Genomic DNA, 20317 nt, shown 5'->3' with positions numbered 1-20317 from the left:
GTTAAAATCGAGGACAATGGCCCAAAACACCCACGTGGACATGGGCTTGCCTGGGGAAGGACCCTGAGAGAGTCGCTCCACACGCAGAGCAGAACCGAAGACCCACCGCAGACTCCGCCGCGAGGAGGAGGTTACGGCTCCTTCTATTCTTTTTTGTCATTTTCTTTTTAAATTCAGAAGAAAAAGAGTTGGGGCCTCCAGCTTTTTCTCTTCATTGTAACTTGGTCTCTTAGGAGAAATGCTGGTTTGGTAGACCTGGGAGACTTACATCAACCAAGAAGACAAAGCAAGAAATTCTTGACTTAGAAAAGGAGCAGATGATCAAACACTCGCTGAGCACCCGAGACTGAACTAACGCGTTTGCGCATGTCCTCTAGCCCCCGGCATTGACACCCCACTGCGCGCTGTTTCCGACGTGGAACGTGGTGCATGCCTCCAGCCAAGGGTGACGATGAACCTTCTCGCGGCCACGAAAGCCGAGTTTCCCACATTTGCCCCAACACCTCCCCCTTTCTCTCCACGAGAGCGACTAAGATACCTTAAATCGAGGTGTATCATTTCCATCCACTAAGATGCATGTTTAGAATAGTCCTAATAGGAGTATATGTGTTTTTAAAACTTGATGTAAATGGTTTCAAACTGCATGTTTTATTTTGCAGTTTTGTTAAGCATAGCTATTGAGACTTTTTCATGCTAATACAGTTCATGCATTTTCACAGCTGTTTAATATTTCATCCAACTTCTGCGCGTTCACTCGGGGTGATGTTCACGTTTCACCTCTTCCTGTGCCTTCGCGATGCGCAGTGTGTCCAGGTTCAGTGCTCCCTGTGTTAACGAGACACCTTGCGAGGCCCCACGACGTGACTGGGGCTCGAACCGAAGTGGGCGCCGCTTCGGTTCCGGCCGGTTAACCCTCGTGGGACCGTCGCCAACTCACCCAGCTGCTGGGCTGAGCGCCTCCTCTAGGAAACGGGCCTCATGCCTCCTCCCGTTTTCTCAAAATCGTCATAAAGGGCAAGGAGGACGGCTGTCGTAATGTGCTAAAATTTGCGGAACAGGCAGCAGCGTGATTTTATTATCAGGACGAGGCCTTCCTAATGAGAATAATGGAGTTATTGGAACAGGAGGCGGGAGGCCGGGCGTGGAGAGTGGGCGTGTCCGGGGGCTGTGGCACTCGGTGGGTTTTCATGGAGACGTGTACCTCGGCGTGTCCCGCAGACCCGGCGGCTGAGGCTTCCGGGGCTGCTGTCAGAAAGCCCCTGCTGGACGCCAGCCGCCCCCGCTTCCCTTTTCTCCTCCTGCCTTCCCGTTGATGACTAACTATGCCGCCAGGGCTCCTGCCGTGTCCCTTGCCGCCCCCCGGGGGTAACTGGGGCCCTCGACTCAGCGTCCTGTTGGCAGAGAGCACGGTGGCGGCTCAGGGGCGCCTCGGGCGGGCGCCCACCCAGACAAATGGACACGGATGCTGAGGGCGTTCCCGATGAGTTTATTCACCGCGCCCCGTCCGTCCAGATCAATCACAGGAGCGGGCTCTTCCCCGTTCCAGGCCAGCAAGCGGCCCCCCTGCGGGGAAGGAGGCAATTACCTCAACGTTCTGCCCCCCGGCTGCCCGGGCCCAGCCTGATGGTCCCCGGCGTGCGACCAAATCACTCCCACCTCCGCGGGCGATCTGAGTCGTCTGCAACTCCCTGCCGCCACGCCGCCGCGGTCCCCACTCCGAGCCGCCTCTGGCTGCTGACAAATAACTGGGCGTAGCTGATCTTTAGTTGTGAAACACTGCAGTGATGTACGCGCCGCCTGTGGCGTCGAGGGGAGGGGCGTGCGCAGTGGGCTCTATGTGCCGACTTAAGGAAACGCATCCTGAGAGGGACGGTCCTTGACCTCTCCCCAGGTGGCAGCTGAACGGGAGCGACATCGACCCGCGAGAGCACTCTCGGTACCGACTGCGCGGAGGGAGCCTCGTGCTGGTCAGCCCCCGCCGGGGCCGGGACGCCGGCAGCTACCAGTGCTTCGCGACGAACTCGCTGGGCACCGTGGTCAGCAGAGAAGCCAGACTCCAGTTCGCCTGTAAGTGCCGGTTCCCCCTGTGCGCGAGCCCCGGGTGGGGGTGGGGGCGGGGGGAGGGGGACGGCGTGACCGCTCGGGGAAGGTGGAGCTTGCCGTGCAGCGTGCTGCCCAGACGCCATCTCCTGCCGTCCACCTGAAAGGGCCTTCCCCTCCTGGCTGGGCAGCGGGGGGTGACCTGAGAGCCCGCCCTGCCCTGCGTGTCTGCACGGGCCACGCCCTGCCCGGGGCCTCGTGTGCGGGTGGCGGCCGCCCAGCCCTGGCTGGGGGGGCATCGGGAGTGGGGTCACTCCACGTCTTGCACAGGGAAGACAGTTCTGTGTAGCTCCTCCAAGGGCCTCGGGTGCTGGCGGGTCCTGCCGACAGCAGGGGCGTGGCACAGCCAGACCGAGGGCGGGTCATGGGGCATCTGTTACAACAGCTGGGTTGGGGTACACCCACACGGCAGCTAACTCCCCCAAAACGGTGTCAGTGCGTGGTTTGTGGTGTGGCCACAGACGTGGGAACGTACAGGAACATACAAGTTCGTCTGTGAGCTTTGCTCAGTAGAGAAGTTCACTATCACCAATCACCCCCCCAAAAAATTGGCCCTCGAGACCCACCACTCCCATCCCCCCGGTCTCCCCCGTCCGCTCCAGGAAGCCATGGGTCTGCTGTCCGTGCGTGGACTTGCCGAGACTGGCCACGTGTCCGTGGGACGAGCCGTGGGAGGGTCTCCGGGCTGACCAGTCAGGAGCTCCACTGCAGGTTTCTGAGAGTCGCTCGGCGTGACGCCTTGCACACTCGCGTGTTTGGTGACACACGTCAGCGCTTTGCTCACTTTCACTGCTGAGCCACACTGCAATCTGCGACACACTCCGTGCTGTCCGAGCGTTTGCTGACGGCCACCGGGCCACGTTCGCTGTGGGGCTGGCAGGGGCTCTGCTGCTGCTGGAAACGAGTGTGTGAGTGTGTGTGCGGGTGTGGCTGCTCACCCTCCTGCGTCCACGCCTGAGGCCAGGCTGGCGGGACTGCGTGACCCACAGGTGGCCCTCGGAGGGCGTGCCGCACGCTTGCACGATGCCCCTCCCTGCACACTCGCGTCGTCTCCTCCGGCGGGGTCCGAGGGCCCCGCCTCCTCCGTCTCAGGGAACCTGCGTTATTTCTCTGTTTGACCGTGACCGTCAGCCAGGGTGCTCCGGGAGATTCCAGGGGTCACGTGAACTTGGGGGAATGACTTGTGAGTTCACAGGTGACACGGGCGTCCCCCCCACTACGCACATGCTGACTTAGAAGGAGGCATCATCGTTGAGGGGCAGGCACAGGGCGTTTGAGGCACGTCTGAGTTTTCTAGTTGTGAAGCAGAATTGAGTCCCAGACGTGATTTTAACAAGAAAACACTTACAAATGAGTCGGCCACTCACAACGTCACTCTGCGGGGAAGTTCCCCTCCCCCTGGGACACCAACGAGTGCCTGCTGTGCCGTTCCTCAGGCTCCTCCCTCCCGTCAGGCTGCCGCGGTGATGAGCTCACGCGAGTCTCCGAAACTGTGCTGCAGACCGGAGGCAAAGACGCCAAAAAGTGAAAGTTTGGTTTCGCCGGAGATTCCAGATCGATGGCGATGCACGCATCCAGGTTGGGAGCAGAGGAACCCGCTGGTCTGCGTGAACCTCACCACCCAGGGACCCGCAGAACCGGGGGCCTCCGGATTGGATGCCACGGGAAGTGTACGGTGCCACCTGTGAATCACAGTTAATGAAAACACGTGAGTCAGTGGTGCCGGTCGTGATCAAGCCGCTGGGTCAGACCACCGGGTTAGGGGATAGGAGCTCGAGTTAACAGAAACCACAGAGATGCAATTAGCCCAAACCACACTGTAATCAGTTCAACAGCATGAACGGCCGATTTTCTTCCCCTGATGGATGGCGTGACAAAGAAGGAACAGGAGGGAGGGGGGATCCGTGACACAAAAAGCCCGCTGGACCAGGAGTTCCTCGGGCGGCTAATGGAAACGGGAGTGTCCTCCCTGCGGCTGCCAGTCTGCGTTGCCGGGAAGACCGGAGCCAGGAGCTGCTTCCCAGGCACCAGCCGCCTCCCCGCCCTCGGGCGCTCTCCAGTTCCATGCATGGCGGGCTCAGCGAGGGAGACCACTGGCCCCCTTGTGTCTGGGACACGTGTACGCACGCCTGTCGTTGTGTTCAGAATGGCCTTGATGCGGCGCTGAACGGTGGGTGTGGAGAAAGCTCAGCACCTCGCCCAGAAGGGGCCGCCGGCGGGAGCGGCCTGCAGCGCTCCCCAGCCTGTGCCCAGCGTGGCGGGGGTGGGGGGCTGCCCGTCACCCCACGGAGTCCTCGGCGTGGGGACCTGTAGGCGTCGGTTGGGATCTTGGTATCGGGTGTGGCTGTGTTTCACCTGCAGGATTTTAAAAATAAAAAACCAATTTCTGGACACGGAGAGTTATTTCTCCGACCAAATGACCTTGAAAGTTGTTAGGAAAGTCGGAATGGAACTTGTGACCCGAAGATAAGTAATTAGGACTTCCTCACAGTCCCTGGCTCTGTTGCATGGTTTTTCCTCCTTTAAAGTTGTTAACTGGTTGGATTCCTCTCATTTGCATGTTGTCATATATTATGTACCTTCTGAGCCGTGCAAAATAGTTCCTTAAACAAGCCATGGCATTAAAAATTTAATGAAGTTTGTGTATCATCAGACTTTATAAATGCTAAATGCCAAAGACTTCTTACTCTTGACAGCGAGTGTGCGTGCAGCACCCGTGGAAGGAGCCAAAGGACACGTTTTTCTTTGGCTTCATTATTTTATTTGGAAAAGGGCGGGGGGAATGGTCCATAACACCCCCCCCAGCCCAGTCCTGCAGATGATGTGGAAATGCCAGTGCTGGGCTGTTTGGTGGGGGGCTTCTGGGAGGGGCGCCCCGTCCCCCTGGGAGAGGTGAGGGCAGAGACCGGGTCTCGGGGAGGGCAGGCGACAGGCCGCCGGCACCACGCTGCCGGTGCACGGTGAGCGCCGGCCGGGGTGGGGACCGTGACCTGTGACCCCAGGCTGTGACTCCTGGGCACAGCCGACTTCGAAAACTGCGTCGTGCGGGAAGTTACTTTCTGAAAATCGTCGCCGATTTGGAGCGCACTCAGGTTTCCCGAGTCGTCAGCACACTCTGGTCTTCTCCCTCACACCGCTGGTGGCGGCTTTGTCTCTCCCCACCAGGGTCGGTGATGGGAGCCGGGTTACCGTCGGCGTCTACAGAACGCCGGGTTTTAACAATAAAGTGAAATAAACCGTTGGCTACCGCAGTATTGACTTTGTCTGAGAACGTTATCGAATATGCTGTTTTAACACGAAAACAAATCCCACCATTAACAGAGTGTAGCGTGTCTGAGGGAGAAGTTTTATAAGATTTGCGTCTGTTCATCTTCCGAGTTATTTTGTTTGCTCTCCGTGTCCAGTCTGTGGAAGGGGAGTTCGTTTTCCTCGGTGGGTCCTCCCGGAACGGTGCCGTTTCACCGGGAAAGGAGCGTTTTAAGGCTGGGTGAGACGAACACCACGCGTCCCTCGGCCGGGACAGTTGCAGCCTCGGTGACAACAAGGAAAACGGAGGAAGCTTGTGGGTTTTTTTTTAATGGGAAATGCCAGTTTGCTGCGATGCAGCCTCCGGCCAGTCAGGGGCTCGCTCGTGGGGAAACGCTGGACCGCCAGCTGTTCCCGTTTACCTCCCACCCGGCACTGGGTGACGATGGTCCGCTGCCGTCCCCGCAGGCAGGGCCCCCGCGGACGAGCGGGCTGCCCCGCTCTGCTGCCCTCTGAGCTCGCGCCGGCGCGAAGACGCGGCATCAGCCCAGCGCCCTCGCTCGGAAAGGCACGCGCCACCTTCACGTCTGCCCCTCCTCCTCCCGAGCGGCCCGGACCCCGGGCTCTGCCACCGCGGAGCCTCTGGAGTGGGTGCTCCCGGCGGGGCAGACAGTGTGGGCTCGGAAGCCAGGCGGTTCCAGCTCAGCGGCCTTTACCGGCTTCTCTGCGGCAGCCGAGCCCCACATGGCGTGCGCTCCAGGCACCGCGGAGAGTGGCCCCCTCCGCAGCCCGGGCCCGGCGTGCTGGCGGCCAGCCCTCTGCACCCACGAGGTGTGGCCGGGCGTGGTCCTGCCCAGCACCTGACGGCTCCTGCTCAGCACCTGCTGCAGAGCGTGTCGCGCCGGGACACGGGTCTCTGGTTCTCCCACGTGTGTGCAACAGTGCAGAGCACGGACCGGAGCATTCGGAGTCTGTTCCTCAGACCAGAGCATCAGGTCCACCCGGGAACTTACTGCGGATGCTCGTTCCCGGGCCCTGCGTCCAGCCTAGGGCCTCAGACCCGGGGGGCGGGGGCCTGGGCGCCCGCGTTTCAGGGAGACCGCAGGGGTTCCGATGCCCAGGGCCTCAGGGGGCCGTGCTCCCCCGCGGGTTCCCCCCAGGACCGTCCAGACTCCCTTCCGCCTTCGCTTGCGGATGGTGGTTCGGGGAGGGGGCGGCGTGCGCGGGTCTTCTGGGGACACGGGCGGAGCCCCGCCACGGCGCTTTCCGAGCCGACGGACCCCCCTTCCCCCAGGGACGCGCGGGGTCTGTCTCAGCGTCTCTGAGCAGGCTCGCTTCGGCCTCTCCCGCGGCCCGGTCACTGGGGCTTTCACAGACTCTCAAACTGAGTTTCGAAAACGGCGCGTGTTTAGAATGTCTGCGCAGGAGCACCAAGCAGCCACGAGGGACGAGGGCCGGGCGGGAGCCACCAGTGCCTGAAGACACACTGTGTGCGGACGCCCCACCAGTGCCCGAAGGCCCACTGAGTGCAGACGCCGGGGCCACGTCACTTTCAGAGGGTGAGGGGGCGGACGCCGCAGGGTGGGCTCCCTGGCCGCTAGATCCATGCATGACGACACGTGATGATAGCGGTGCACGGGTGACAGCCGTGACGGTGACACGCTGCGAGGAAGTAAGGGGTGGGCTGGACCAGGCTCTTCAGAGACTCCCGTGACTCACTCCCCTCCGGAGGCCGGCGATTCCAGCGCGTCTCCTGCCGACGGCCACGCTCCCAGGCTGACCGGAGGGTCGGGGTCAGCGTCTGGGTCAGGGTTGGGGTCGGGGTCCGGGGTCGGGCCGTGGCCGGCTGTGCTCCTGAACGCCGGGAGGAGGACAGTCGATGCCTCGGAGCTTTCACTGAATGTCAGAACGGAAACGGCCCCGGTCGCCCTGGACTTGGTTTTGGCGAAGGACACAGGGCGTCTGTCGGAGAGTTTCCGTGCGTCGGGGGGACCGCCTGCGTGCAGGACGCACCCTGTGGGGTCCTGGGGTCACCGCCCCTCCCCATCCCCCCGCACCTCAGGCTCCTTGGGGTGGGGGCTGGGGGCTGGGGGGGTCTTCGCTGATTCCCGCTCCCTGCTAATCATCGACCCCAAGTGGTTTTTATTCTTTTATTAAAAATGACAGCTGGTTTTCTCCTTAATTGAGCAAAGATGATTAAAGAGATGAGTGCTCTCCAGAAGTACATAAATAATTCAGGTGCGAAGTCTTCGCGGCGGTGCTGTGATTTACTTGAGACTCAGAACCTCGTCTGAGCGTAATGAATGCGGTTTTCAGCCGTCCTCCCGCTCTGCGGCCGTGGGCCCCGCCCCGAGCCGGCCCGGCCAGAGACCGCGGAGCCCTATCAATTTCACCGAGCGGCGCGCGGATATTTACGAGCCTCGCCCGGTGGCCGCTCGGGGGGCTGGGGCTGGCTGACAGAGGGAGCCGGTGCGAGAGTGGACGGGCACAGACAACGACAAGAGGAGCCCGTTCACGGGGGGTCAGAGACGGGGGCGGGGGGCTGCCCGAGAGGACGCCCGTCCAGCTGTCAGGCGGGCTGGCCCTTCCTGGGCCCCGGCAGTGGGGACGCGGGCTGGACAGTGACGGGCGTCGTTTGCCCAGCCTTTGGGCGTCTCTGGGCCACGGCGGACGAGGAAGAGCTGTCTTGGGCCAACCGTTAAATACACACAAACAGTCACAAAAACTGAAGAGCCGAAGGAAGGTTTAAGTACATTTATGGTTTTGCGTTGGGCCGAAGTCACAGCCGTCCTGGGCCGGACTCGGGCCTCGGGCTGGACACCCCAGGCTGGACACCCCGGGCTGGACACCCGGGTTTGACAGAAACCAAGGGGCGTTTTGCAGGAGACGCAGGGAGCCGGTGTGAAGGGCTTCCTGACCTGGGTGCACTCGGGCGCCTTGGAACCCAAACCCGGGAACCGTGTGGAGGCCCCGGAGGCGCCGGAGGCGGGGAGCGTGTGCCCGGGGGCTTCCCGACGGGGGTGTTTCCATGGCAACCAGCAGGCCACCGTAATATTTATATCCACCTATTCCTGCGTTCGAGTTCATTGTAGGATGCGGTGCTAAGACGACACAGTAATGCACGCCACCTTTCTCCTTTGATCACTGTATATGGGGCTGATTTCCCCTCAGTTAAACGTTTCTGAAGACGCCGTAAAAACTTACAAGCTGTTGTTACTGCGAGTGCAGCTTCTCGTTGCCCCCCGTTCGCTGGGAGTCGCGCACTTCCGTCTGTTTGTTTAACTTGGAGAGTGAGCGGATGGGACACAGTAGGTCTGCCCCCGCGTCGGATGGAGGACGGATGCAGATGCCGCTTTAAATGCCGCATCTACGTGTTGTGGGGGCTCCTCGTTCGCCGCCTGCTGGGTGAGCCTCCAGTCAGTGACCGAAGGAGGGCTCTCCGGCAGAACCGCGAAACCGGCCGTGCGAGGCCGTGGCCTCAGCTGCCGTCCACCTCCCACCCGCAGACGGGACTTTGTCATCATGTGTGGGCACGTGTGGGGCGTGGGCGTGACATCCGCTTACACAGCTGACTCGCCACCTGTGTGCCCAGGACACGGGAGGGAGCGGACGCTGGACTCTCTGTCCCGAAGCGCCGTGTCTGGCCCGGGGCGGGGGGGGGGCGGGCACCGGTAGATCAATATGGCCGGTGACACTGGGCGATGACCGGGAAGGAACCGAGCGCTGCCTTAGATTGCGGGGGCGGGGACTGAGCAGAGCACCCGCACCCGCACACAGTGAGGGGCGGGCGGAGGCGACCCCCAGAGGCTGGGACCCCCTGCTCCCGGCCCAGCCTGGCGTGACGGGCAGAACAAACGCAAATACCTGGAGCCTGAGCTGCAGACTGAGCGAACGCCTTCCGTTCCAGTCTGTGAAAGGCAGAGCTCTGGATGGAGGAAAAGCAGCGAGAAGCTTCGACTTCCGTCTGGATGCGGCGCCCCCCCTTTTTCTCTTAGTCAGAGACTGGGGTGCGGGGGCACCACTCGGCTCTGATGGTCAGAGTTGGCGGCAAGACTTCGGGCAAAGCCTCCACGCCCTGCTTGCCCGCGCAGACCCTGGGGATGGCAAGAGTGCGTGTCGCCTGCCTCTCGGATTTGTTTGAAGACCGGTTAAAAGTCGTGTGTCATTAGAGGCTTGTGCCTGTGAACATGGACTCACGGACTCGCAGAGCAGACTGACCGCCGTCGGGGGGAGGGGCTGGGGCCGGGGCCGGAGCAAAGGGATGGAACGGAGACAGAAGGAGACTCGGGGCCTCAGAGAGCAGACCCCAGTGCGGTGTTTCCTGGAAGGACGGGGGCGGGGTGCAGACCCGGGGCGGGGGGGCAGACGAGGTGGGGGGGTGAGCAGTGACAGAAGGAGACCCCCCTGGGGCGGCGGGCTGAGAACGCAGTTCACGGATGACCTGTCACAGAGCTGCACCCCGAAACCCGTGTGATCTCATTAGCCATGGTCACCCCAATACAGTCAACAAAAATAAAATAATGCACATGTCTTCGTCTGCCTCGAAATCAGGTATTTTTTCAGCTAGTTCGTAAGTAATCATGAAGTCTCTTGGATAAAAACTTCCAGCATGAAGTGATCACATAATTGATGAAAATTAAACTAATTAGTGTCATCCCGGGAAACAAGGGCGCCCTTTGCCTGCCGGACCCCGTGGGCCGAGCTGCCCGTCGGCTAACGGCCGGGGGGGGAGGCAGGTGGGCACCGAAAAATAAACAGCGTCTCCGTACTAAGGCCGGGGTGGGCGGGGGGGCTCGCTGTCCGGCACTCTCCCGTAGTGCCCGGAGAGCTGGTGCTTCGCTGACGCGTTCCCACTCCTCACGCCCCCGGGAGGGTGGACGCCAGCAGACGGTGTCCCAGCGCCCACCCGCAGCTGGACTGGCCTGCCTGGAGGACGGCCATCCCTGAGACGTGCAGACGTTCCCGGGGGGAAGAGACCTGCCTGTCGGGGGCACGAGGCTAAATGTGGACGAACAGGGGCCCCCAGAGGACCAGGGGTGGGGGGTGGCGTCACCGCAGCCAGTGGCCCGGGTCTGGTGGCTGAGAACAGAGGTGGGGCCGCCCCCCAGTTCTCCCTGCGCCCCCCCACTCCCGGGTCCCCACACCTTTGCATCTATCACCTCCTGTGACCCTCCCTCCCGTGGGCCACGGGATCTGCGTTTTCTGAGACGCGTCCAAACCCGTGCAGCCCGTGTGAGCAGCAGCCGCCCAGGCCAGTGTCTGTGCTGAGGGCACATGTGACATTCCCACTGAGGCTGCTGGAAGCTCTTCCGAAGACGTCTGAGAACGTGACTAAGGTAACCGCGCTGACGGGCTGGGTCTGCCGCCACCCGCAGGGCACTGTCCTTTCCGGAGGTCGCGTCATTTCCGAGCTGGCCCGCAGACGGTCTGGGTGTCGGCTCCAGTGGGCGTGTGGGTTGGTCCCTCAGACCCTACAGTGTGCCCACAGGACGGGCAGGTCTGGAAAACACAGCTCTCTGTTTGGCGCTGTTTCTGCAGGAACCCTGGCGTCTCCTGTGGCCTTGTTAAAATCAAATCGACTTTCGAGATGCGGCTTTCAGGCAGGTGTGCTGGATTATCCCAGACCTCTGGGGTACCTGGGGGTCTCTGTTCCAAAGGAAAGGGAAGGGATTTGTGGGACGGCCACAGAGATTTTTAAAAATGTGGTTTTGATGACCCAGCGAGGCTTCATGTATGAAATATAAGAAGAAAAATGTGTGGAGTTTAGAGATTTATTTTACTCCTCAGGGATATTAACTGTCCATCTTTTAAACGTTAGTGTTACAGGTGAAAACAACATCCACAATCCGATGAAAAGAGGTTTTTGTCTTTTTTCTGGATTTAACAGATTCTAAAAGAGCAAAATTGTCAATAACCGACACAGTAAAGTATCCTTGATTTTTGTTGCTGGATTTAAAAAACCCAACATTTGCTTTTTTTCTGAAGACCTAAGGGGCATTCTTGTTTGATGTGGTCAGAGCCAGGAGCTGGACTGTTCATTGAAGAACTCTTTGAACAATAGGCATTTGTTTTTAAAACAGAAAACGTGTGTGGTGAAATTTTAGTTCGGCCTCAGCACGGAACCGTGTGTGTGCTGTGCTCTTGCTCTCTCCCGTCGCTTCTCCGCGCAGTGCCACTGCCGCTGTCCCTGCCGCACCAGCTCGGCTCCCGGTCCTGCCACGCACCGTGCTGCGTTCTCTCTCCCGTGCCTTTTCCAGGGGCTGTGTTCCCTTGGGTGCGTGTGGTGGTTCATCCCTGGTGCAGCCTGGGTGCCCAGGCAGTCTGCGATTTTTATTCTGTATATTCAGGCTTTTACACTTTTCCCACCCAGTTTGGGCACCAACTTTGGGGACCCCGAGGGAGGGTGAATTTCCTTCACTGGGTTTTTCCAGACCCTCTCATTTTATTTTTACAAAAGTAGCAGCTCCCTTTCCTTGCATGGTTGTATCTCATGAACTCTTTTGTTAAATTTCTCTATTCATTTAAACCAAAATCGAACCTGTGTGATCCCTTGTGCCGACAGACACAGCCGCCAGCCGGTGGCAGAGGAGGCTCCGAGGGGGATGGGTGCTGGCCGGGTGGGGCGGCTGAGGCCGCTGGGTGGCGAGAAGGGTGCTGTCCTCAGAACGCCTCCCGCGAGGAGTGTAATCTTTAACGTGGCCCTTGGAGGTGCAGAGTCTGCATAAATGAAAAGAAAAATAAAGACGGGACTTGAGTCAAGTGTCAGAGCAGGAGAGCACAGCTGTGTCTGGTTCAGACTGGACCTGCCCATACCGAAGGTGATTAAGGGTTGACCGACTGTGTCTCGTGTCCAGAAGCAGCAGACCTTCCAGAAGCTTCTGCAGGTGTCGGGGAACACAAGAAGAGCCACGGTCACCCCCCCCCCCAGCAGCATTTTCTCTTTGTTGTGGGCACGGCTCAGCGAGATGTCCGCTGAGTGAGGCCGTCGGGGTTGAGTGAGGAGGCCGGACCTCTGCCTGCGCTTCTTCGCCCGGTGGTCCCATCGGTGCGGCAGGAAGACCCTTCCTTATTCAGGGAGAGGGGACAGGAGTGTGTTTTAGAGCTCTTCCCCCTTTGCCGTTTCCCGCCCACCCCCATGCGGACTCCCTGCCAGGGTGGGAAGTGATGGGACAGAGGGAGCAGGAGGGGCGGGGGCAGCCGCAGGGGCCGCACACGCGAGCCCGGTGGTCAGGGAGTGCCCCCCGATGGTGTTCCAGGGGGCTCACGGGATGCGCTGTCCTCCCCGGCGGCCCCCGCGCACGCTGAGGGGTGCGGGTTGGCGGTTCTGACTTCCAGAGCCTTGGTGTTGCGGTAATGCTGCGTTGTAGGTGCACATGCCGGGTGACACAGTGCTACGTTACGTTGTCTTTGTGGGGTTCCCTCTGGTTAAAGTAAGCCCATAGCACCGTTTTTCTTCTTTTACTTCTCCTGCCGTCTCGTGTGTGAGGGTTTCACGGAATTGCTTCACTCACCTGGTGACCAGCAAGGTGACGCTCTCGGCAACAACGAGATGAGGCAAACACGCTCGTCTCCCTCTGAGGTGCCGGTTCAAGGTGCTCCGAATGCCCACGTGTCGACCGTTCGCAGTCTCATCGATCTGAAGATGTTATTTTGCCTCTAATGTTTTCCACGGCGGGGTCAAAACTTTCTAAGTTACGTTCTAAGATGGGCACACCATCTCCTCTGCGTGGTGCCCCCACCGGTGGTTTGGGTCCGCCCTCCAGAGCCACGAAACCGGTGTGTTTTCTCTCGAATCCACAGCGCGGTTGCCCGTTGCCCTGAGCTTCTTACAAACATAGATCTGTTTTGTTTTGTTTTTTAAATCAGACTTCGGAGAAGCAGTACATTAGATTAGTTTCTTCCTTCCCCCCATCGGCTCAACCTTTGTTCGAGATGAGGCCAGCAGGCTTTTCTCTGTGCCTTCCTTTCGGCTGGAGAGCGTGGGGCGGATTGGCTGCCCGGGGTTGCTGCTGGAGGCGATGCAGTGTTTTAAAAATACCCTCTGGCGATCCAAGCCGCGTGAGCCTTGACGGAGTCGTGAGCCACGGGCAGACGTCCTCTGGACAGAGACAGAAGCAGCGGCGCTTGTCAGAGCTGCGTGCTGAGAGGGGTCCGTGGACGTGGGTGGGCTGCGCCGTCCCGTGAACTCCCCCTGCCCCCGCGTGGCTGCTGCTCGTGGCCCACGGCGTCCTCCAGACGTGGGGCCCACGGGACCGGTGACCGGGAGTGGAGTGTTTGCAGCCCTTTTTGTTACGGGTGGCAGGAAGGCGTCTCAGGCCGCTGATGGTGAAAGATCGCAGCAGAAAATTTTGTCAGTGGGGGGCTTCTGTTACAGGAAGATGAAGTCTCGGTGATTCGGTGAAGTGCTGGACAGATGTGGGACCAGGGTGTGTGTGTGCGTCTGGTCGAAGACGGGCCATTTCCTCCTTCGGCTGGTCCTCCCACCTGGGTAGCCCCCCCAGGCTGCGCCCTGCGGCGTGGCCCGGCCGTCTCCGACGCCGAGACACAAATGCAGGCTTAGGGACACGGGTCTCTGCCGTGCCGCTGAATTTCCAGGAGCCCTAACAGAGAAATTGAAATCTTACCTTCCCCTCTCAAAACAAACGTTCTCCTGAGACTCCTAAGAAGGGGTTTTAAATACTGTCCTGCCAGAGGAAGGTGTGTGTCTGTGTGGACATTTTCATGTTATGGTTCTTTCTGAAATTCTGTTTCGTTGTGTTTCCCGGTCAGATCTGGAAAATTTTAAGACCCAGATGAGAAGCACTGTGTCCGTGCGTGAAGGTCAGGGCGTCGTCCTGCTCTGCGGCCCTCCGCCACACTCCGGAGGTAAGACGGGCCCGTATTTGCTTTGCTTCTTTACTGGCGACGTTTCTGGGCTGTGCCCGCATCCGTCAGTGGCCCCGGGCCTCGGGGTGCTGCTGCCAGGGAGGTAGCAGGTGAGAAACTCCGCAAAAGGTGGTCCGGGACCCGTCTCTCCCATGTTTCTCGAGCACATCCGATCGGCCTCCTTCCTGCCGGCTCACCTGGACACAGGCCCAGGACACGCTGCCCCGGGCCCTGCCGCCGCGCTCCCAGCACAGCCTCCGGTGTGAGCAAGCAGGGGACTGGGGGGCACCCGAGAGCGGGAGCCGGTGCCCGAGGGGAGGCCATCAGCCCCGGGAGCAGGAGGCGTGGGGTGCACACCCTCCGTGTCAGCGTCTCCCTCCCTTCCCTCCCAGGACCAACAACTGAGGAGTCACTCCCGGGAGCTTGGCCAGGCGGGGGGACCGAAGCGAAGGTGCCCTGGGGGGTGCTCTGGGAAGACAGCTCCAGGCTCCTCGGGCCCTTGTAGGGCCCAGACGACAAGATGGCTACATGGCGTCTCTGGTTGTGACTAGGGCGCAGGGCAGGAATTTCCCCAAATACCCAGTCTGCCACCTGGCTTCCTCTGGAGCGCTCGAGTGTGGGGACTTCGGGCTGTCAGTGTTGGCTGAGCACCCCCCACCCCCCACCGTCTTTCTTCCCTCCCTCCCTGACACTCCTCCCCCTTTCCTCCCATCCGTCCGTCCATCTGTCTGTCCACTTCAGTTACTCACTGGTGCATTCGTCCGGTACCCACTGACGTGTGGGAGATGCCGCATGTCCATCTCACCGCAGCGAACACAGCCCGTCATGCAGGTGACCTCGGCGTGGAGCAGAGCAGACGTGCAGAGCGCTGCTGGTGCACGTGAAGGGAACGTGTTTTTTTGTTGTTTTTTTTGTGCGTTTTTTTTAGATTTTATTTATTTATTTTTAGAGAGGGAAGGGAGGAAGAAAGAGAGAGAGAGAGAGAAACATCAATGTGTGGTTGCTGGGGGCCGTGGCCTGCAACCCAAGCATGTGCCCTGACTGGGAATCGAACCTGCGATGCTTTGGTTTGCAGCCCGTGCTCCATCCACTGAGCTACGCCAGCCAGGGCTAGAAATATGTTTGAAGGGTTATTTGCTGACCCCCCGCCAGGCCTCCGCTCTGGGGCGGCACCACCGAGCTGACCTGCGGGAAACAGCAGCAGGAGGGGGGGTTCTGGTTGGTGGGGGCGTGGAGCCCCCTGGACTCAGACGGGCTGGTTCGAGGTGGTGGCAGCTCACCCTGAGGCAGCACAACGGGGCTGTTTGCGGCCAGACCCCGGGCCGGGGGGGTCTGCAGCCCACCACACTGGGACAGGTGCCGCTCCCGCTCCGCATCCACCAGCTGAGACCCCAGCAGCCAGGCCGCTTGTCTGGAGCCGCCGGTCAGACGTGAGTGTCACCCGGAGGGGCCCCGGCCGCCCAGGCCCCGCGGGCTACAGCCACGGAGGAAGCAGCCCTGGGGGTCTGCGAGGAAGCCGGAGACCGGCCGCGTGTTGGCGGAATTTCCCGAGGTGGTTTGATGGCCTGTGTCAGTCAGCCCACGGCCTGGCCCCCGGGCCTGTGGCCCGCAACAGGGGTCCTGCCTCAAGGTGGTTCAGGGCGAACCGTCTGCAGCCTCCTTTATGCAACAGAATGAGGGGGTGGGCAGGGCTGAGAGACGCCTAGAGCCGGGCACGGCCTTTAAAACTCACTTTCATTCGGTTCACAAGTGCGTGCATTACTTCCGAACGAGACTAATTAAGCCGCTAATGAAGGGCTCGGGAGGCTGCCGTACCGGGGGCAGCGCGGTCCCTCCAGACACGGCTCTGCAGACCCGGTTTCCGTTCTCGGGCCGAAGCCGGGACGGACGTGCGCCCGGCCCCCGGTCCCATCCAGGTCTCTGTGTTGTTGAACAAGGCGTCCGTGACCCCGAAGTCCGGACCGATCTGCCTGCTGAACAGAACAAAGCCTCGGAGGCTCACGTTTGTGATTTCACTCTAGGTGAGTGCAAACTCAGTGTTTTTTTTTTAAAAGGCTGAATGTGATTTTCACTGGAAAGAGGTCGGTTTGGACCGTCGGCCGTGCTCGCCGTGACCCCGTTCCGGGAAGGAGCGCCGCGGCTCAAGGGGAAACGCAGACACTCTGCAGAAATGTGCACCACCTCCCCGTGTCCAACCGGAGTCCTTGCTCTTCACGCAGATGTTTCTGTGGGTCTAGACATTCAAGGACTTTCTTCTCGTCTTCTCACGGAATCTTAATGCTTGTCATGGCATTCTTGATGTGGGGGTGCTGTGCATTTTGCAACCCACTCTCGTTACTTAATTTTTTTAACCCTCACCTGAGAATTTCTTTATTGAATTTTGGGGGGTTGAGGGGGGAGAGAGAGAGAGAGAAACATCGATTGGCTGCCTCCCCTATGTGCCCTGCTGGGATGGAACCCGCAGCCTTACAGAGTGTAGGATGACGCTCCGACCACCTGAGCCACCCGGCCAGGGCAGCCTTGTTACTTGCTTGCCTCCCACTTGACCTTACAGAACGTGCCGGAACTCTGTCTGCCCGTGAGCCTCTCCCCAGAACAGGGCCTTCCTGCGACCGCCTCCCCCGGGGGCCCTGCTGCGGTGCAAGCAGGAAGGAGAATGCTGGGTGCCCGAGTGGGCTTCCGCTCCCGTCAGCGTGTGTCGGACTCAGAGACGCCTGTGTGACGCCGGGTGGCGTTTGTCGCAGTGTGTTCTCGTGCCGTCACACAGGCGCCGTGCGCAGTGCAAGCACTCGCAGGGAAACGCGTGGTCAACCTGCCGGGGAAGCAGAGGAGCGTCATCCGGTCACTTCCTGGGGCTTCGACCGGGACCACGCTAGTGTCACATTCCCCCCCCCCCTCGAGAGGACAGTTCCCTGTGGCATCCCCCACACTCACTCCCCACCCAGCAGCCCCGAGGGAGGGGCACGCCTCTGGGAACGCCCCCGGTCCCAGCCCCCCAGACGTTCTCCATGTCCTCTGCCCCGTAATCGGGGGGGCAGGGGGACTGTGAAAGCTCTCAGGGGCACAGCCGAGCGCACCGACCTTTCCCATCCCCACCGCTCTGCGGGGAGTGCGGTTTCGCTCTCACCCACGTGAGGTGGAAAGTCCCACAGGAAGTCCCATGGGAAGTCCCACAGGAAGGCCCTCTAAAAAGTGGGGCACCGTGCTGACTAAGGAGGGTACAGGAGGGGGCAGTGGGGGGGGCAGGAGGAGCAATATGCCTTACTCTACCGGGGAGCAGGGGAGTCGTCTCCTGAAGGAGTTCAGATTCATCTCGGCTGTGGAAGCCTCGGTCTGTGGGGTGGGGGGGTTCTTCATCACGTCACCCTGAAATGGGGGGGGTGGGAAGCAGAAGGGCACGTTGAGTGGCCATTCCAAGTGTTTTGTGAATTCCGTGGACCAGGTGTGGGTCCCGTCACGCCCATTATGGTGGCAGCCGCCGGCTGGAGCGTTCCGGTGGGGGCACCGGCCCACGCGTCCCCCATCCTTGTCCACCATCGGACGAGGGGCCCCATCCGCTGGCCCTCGGCGCCCACCGGGCCGTTTCAGCCCAAACGCGTGCTGCCCAGCAGTCGGGTCGGGAGGCCAGTTCCGGGCCCTGGAGCGTGGAAACGGCGCCGGGCGTGGGGCGTGCGTGGGCCCCACGTGAACTCGTGCAGCACCGCCACGTCTCTGAGTGCCGCCCGCGCCCCCCCACCCGCCCCGTGGCCTGTCCTCCGTGTTGTGCGCTCCGACAGCTCAGAGCGAGACGCTGCAAACCTGACATCCGCTGTCAACACGAGACGCTGATTCTTGGCACCAAACTGTTACGCTGCCAACCACTTGGAGACGCGTGTGTGATGTGCTGTGTTTTCCCGTGGCTGCGACACCGAGGCTGAGCGTCTCCTCAGCCCGGGGCCGGTCCACGTGACGGGTGTCCCTCGGTTTTCCACCGCTGACTGGGGCCCTGAGTCTCGGTTCTGTCGCCGCTGCTGAGGTGGAGGCGGGGGTCAGCGGCCTGGGACGCACGGAGAGAGGTGTGTTCCCTGCAGCAGCGGGTGGGGCGCGGGGGAGGCACGGAGCCATCAGAACCTGTCACACTGTCCCACCCAGAGGGTGGCCGCAAGGCGCCGTCACTCTTTCCGTCCGTGAGCCAGAGCAGAAGCTGCGTGCGAGGCCCCCGGGCGAGGGGGCGCCCTGAGCAGCCGTGGCTTCGGGGTCTCGGGGAAGCGTGTCGTTGCCGGGCCCTGGTCCCCGCCGCGGCACCGTGAGCCTCCGCAGCTCAGAGGGAGGAAACGCCGCTCGGCCAGAACCGAGCCGCGGTGACCGGGGCACGGGAATGCCGTGTGGACGTGTTGCCCGGGGTGGTGGTGGGGGGCGGCTGCCAAAGGTGTGCAGGGGCCGTGGACCTGAACGCAGCGGCTGTGCCGACTGTCACCTCGGAGACCGGCCTGCACAGGCTGAGGGGACGTCCTGGTCGGAGGAAGCAGGCAGCAGCCAGGCCCGGGAGCGGCAACTGGGGGGGCTCTGTACAGAGCGTTTAGAATCCACACGTGAGGTTCTGCCCCAGGACACGATCGTCCTTCCTCGGCACGTGTGGGGTGGTTCCAGAACCCACTCCCTGCCCCCCTAGACGCCCAATCCACAGATGCTCAAGGTCCTCACAGAAGCCGGCGTAACACCTGCGTGTGAGCTGCGCACGCCCTCCCGTCGGCTGGGCTTTCCCGGGCGTTCGCTGCGGCTGGCGTGTCACTCTGGGCGCTGCAAACACTCGGCAGCTCTCCCCGCGGCGGGCGAGTGGCTCTCATGCTCCAGGCCCCTTCAGCTCACGGGAGGCTTTGCAGGAGCAGGTTTCTGGGGAGCAGGGGAAGCCTGCGTGTTTTTGTTAAGTTGGTCCCTTCGCAGGTCTTTTTAAAAAAGATTTTGTTTAATTATTTTTAGAGAGAGGAGAAGGGAGGGAGAAAGAGGGAGAGAAACATCAGTGTGTGGTTGCCTCTCACGCGCCCCCTACTGGGGACCTGCCTGCAACCCAGGCACGTGCCCTGCCTGGGAATCGAACCGGCGATGCTTTGGTTCGCAGGTCGGTGCTCAACCCACTGAGCCACGCCAGCCAGGGCCACCTCCAGGTCTCCTGCACGTGATCAGGGACAGCTTCCTTGAGTCCGTGTGCAGGAACCAGGACCGCAAGCAGTGGCGCTGTCGGGACCATGCCAAGACATCCTGGCAGGACACACACGTGGCCTTCCCGTGTGCGCAGAGTTCTCACACCGTTTGTGTCACGGAAGGCCCGTCTTCTAAGCCACACGTAGCCTGCCGGCAGGAGGACTCGAGAGCCTCTGCACACGGGAATGGGAAAACCATAGAGCGGATTGTTGTGTAGAGAGTCACACCCCGTCTTCGCCCGGTGGGATCCCGGGCACCCCCGGGAGACTCCCTGCCAGTGGCCTCCTGGACCCCTGGGGAGGGTCACAGGGGGGCGGGGGGGAGGCGTCCCGTGGAGAGTCTTCTGGAACCGTGGAAGCAGGAGCCTCCGGCACCGGGGAGCCGACCCGACGACACAGAGGAGCCTGTGACGGAGCCGCACGCAGGAGGCCCCCGTGGGCCCGCGGGGCGCCCCGAGAGCCCGAGTCACTCGCAGAGGCTGCCCCTGGTCTGTGCCCCGGGCTGGGTGTGGGCTGGGTGTGCAAGGCCCCGTCCGGCATCTGCTCCGTGGGCAGAGGCGTCCGTCCACAGAGGTTCAGACTGCACACAGTTTTGGCCGCAGCCACGTCCACTCCAAGGACTGGGCCCGCGTCCCGGCGAGGGCAGTCGCCAGAGTCCACAACACACTCCCCCTTGGGCCGGCCCTGTGCTTGCCCTTCTGGTCCAGCACGGCCCTCAAACACGGCGCTGCCGCCGTGCGAGGGAGATCATCCGGGTGCGGTTTTCGCGGTGGGGGCCTCTCGCTGGGGGCCAGCGGTGCGTACGTTCCGGAGAGTTTGTCTTCCTTTCCTCAGACGCCACTGAGATCAGACTTCCGAAGGCCCATCAGAAACGCGCCTCCTCGTAAATTAGGGGATTTATGTTGCACGGCTGCGAGACCAGTGGG

General features: G+C 61.3%; 1 protein-coding gene across 1 annotated transcript in view; it reads left to right on the top strand.

Annotated features, from left to right (window-relative positions):
• The window catches only part of LOC123830698 (contactin-3-like), an 84627-nt gene that overhangs the window by 16249 nt on the left and 48061 nt on the right, over positions 1-20317 (top strand). Inside the window, exons 3-4 of the mRNA XM_045857226.1 lie at positions 1892-2067; positions 14116-14211. Coding sequence (XP_045713182.1) covers positions 1892-2067; positions 14116-14211 — 272 coding nt within the window. The remainder of the gene's footprint in view (positions 1-1891; positions 2068-14115; positions 14212-20317) is intronic.

Source organism: Phyllostomus hastatus, unplaced genomic scaffold (assembly GCF_019186645.2).
Source record: "Phyllostomus hastatus isolate PE091 unplaced genomic scaffold, TTU_PhHast_1.1 phas_scaffold_129, whole genome shotgun sequence".
Lineage (NCBI taxonomy): Eukaryota > Metazoa > Chordata > Mammalia > Chiroptera > Phyllostomidae > Phyllostomus > Phyllostomus hastatus.
The sequence above is the reverse complement of the archived record's forward strand: the minus strand, read 5'-3'. Positions and strand labels throughout refer to the sequence as shown.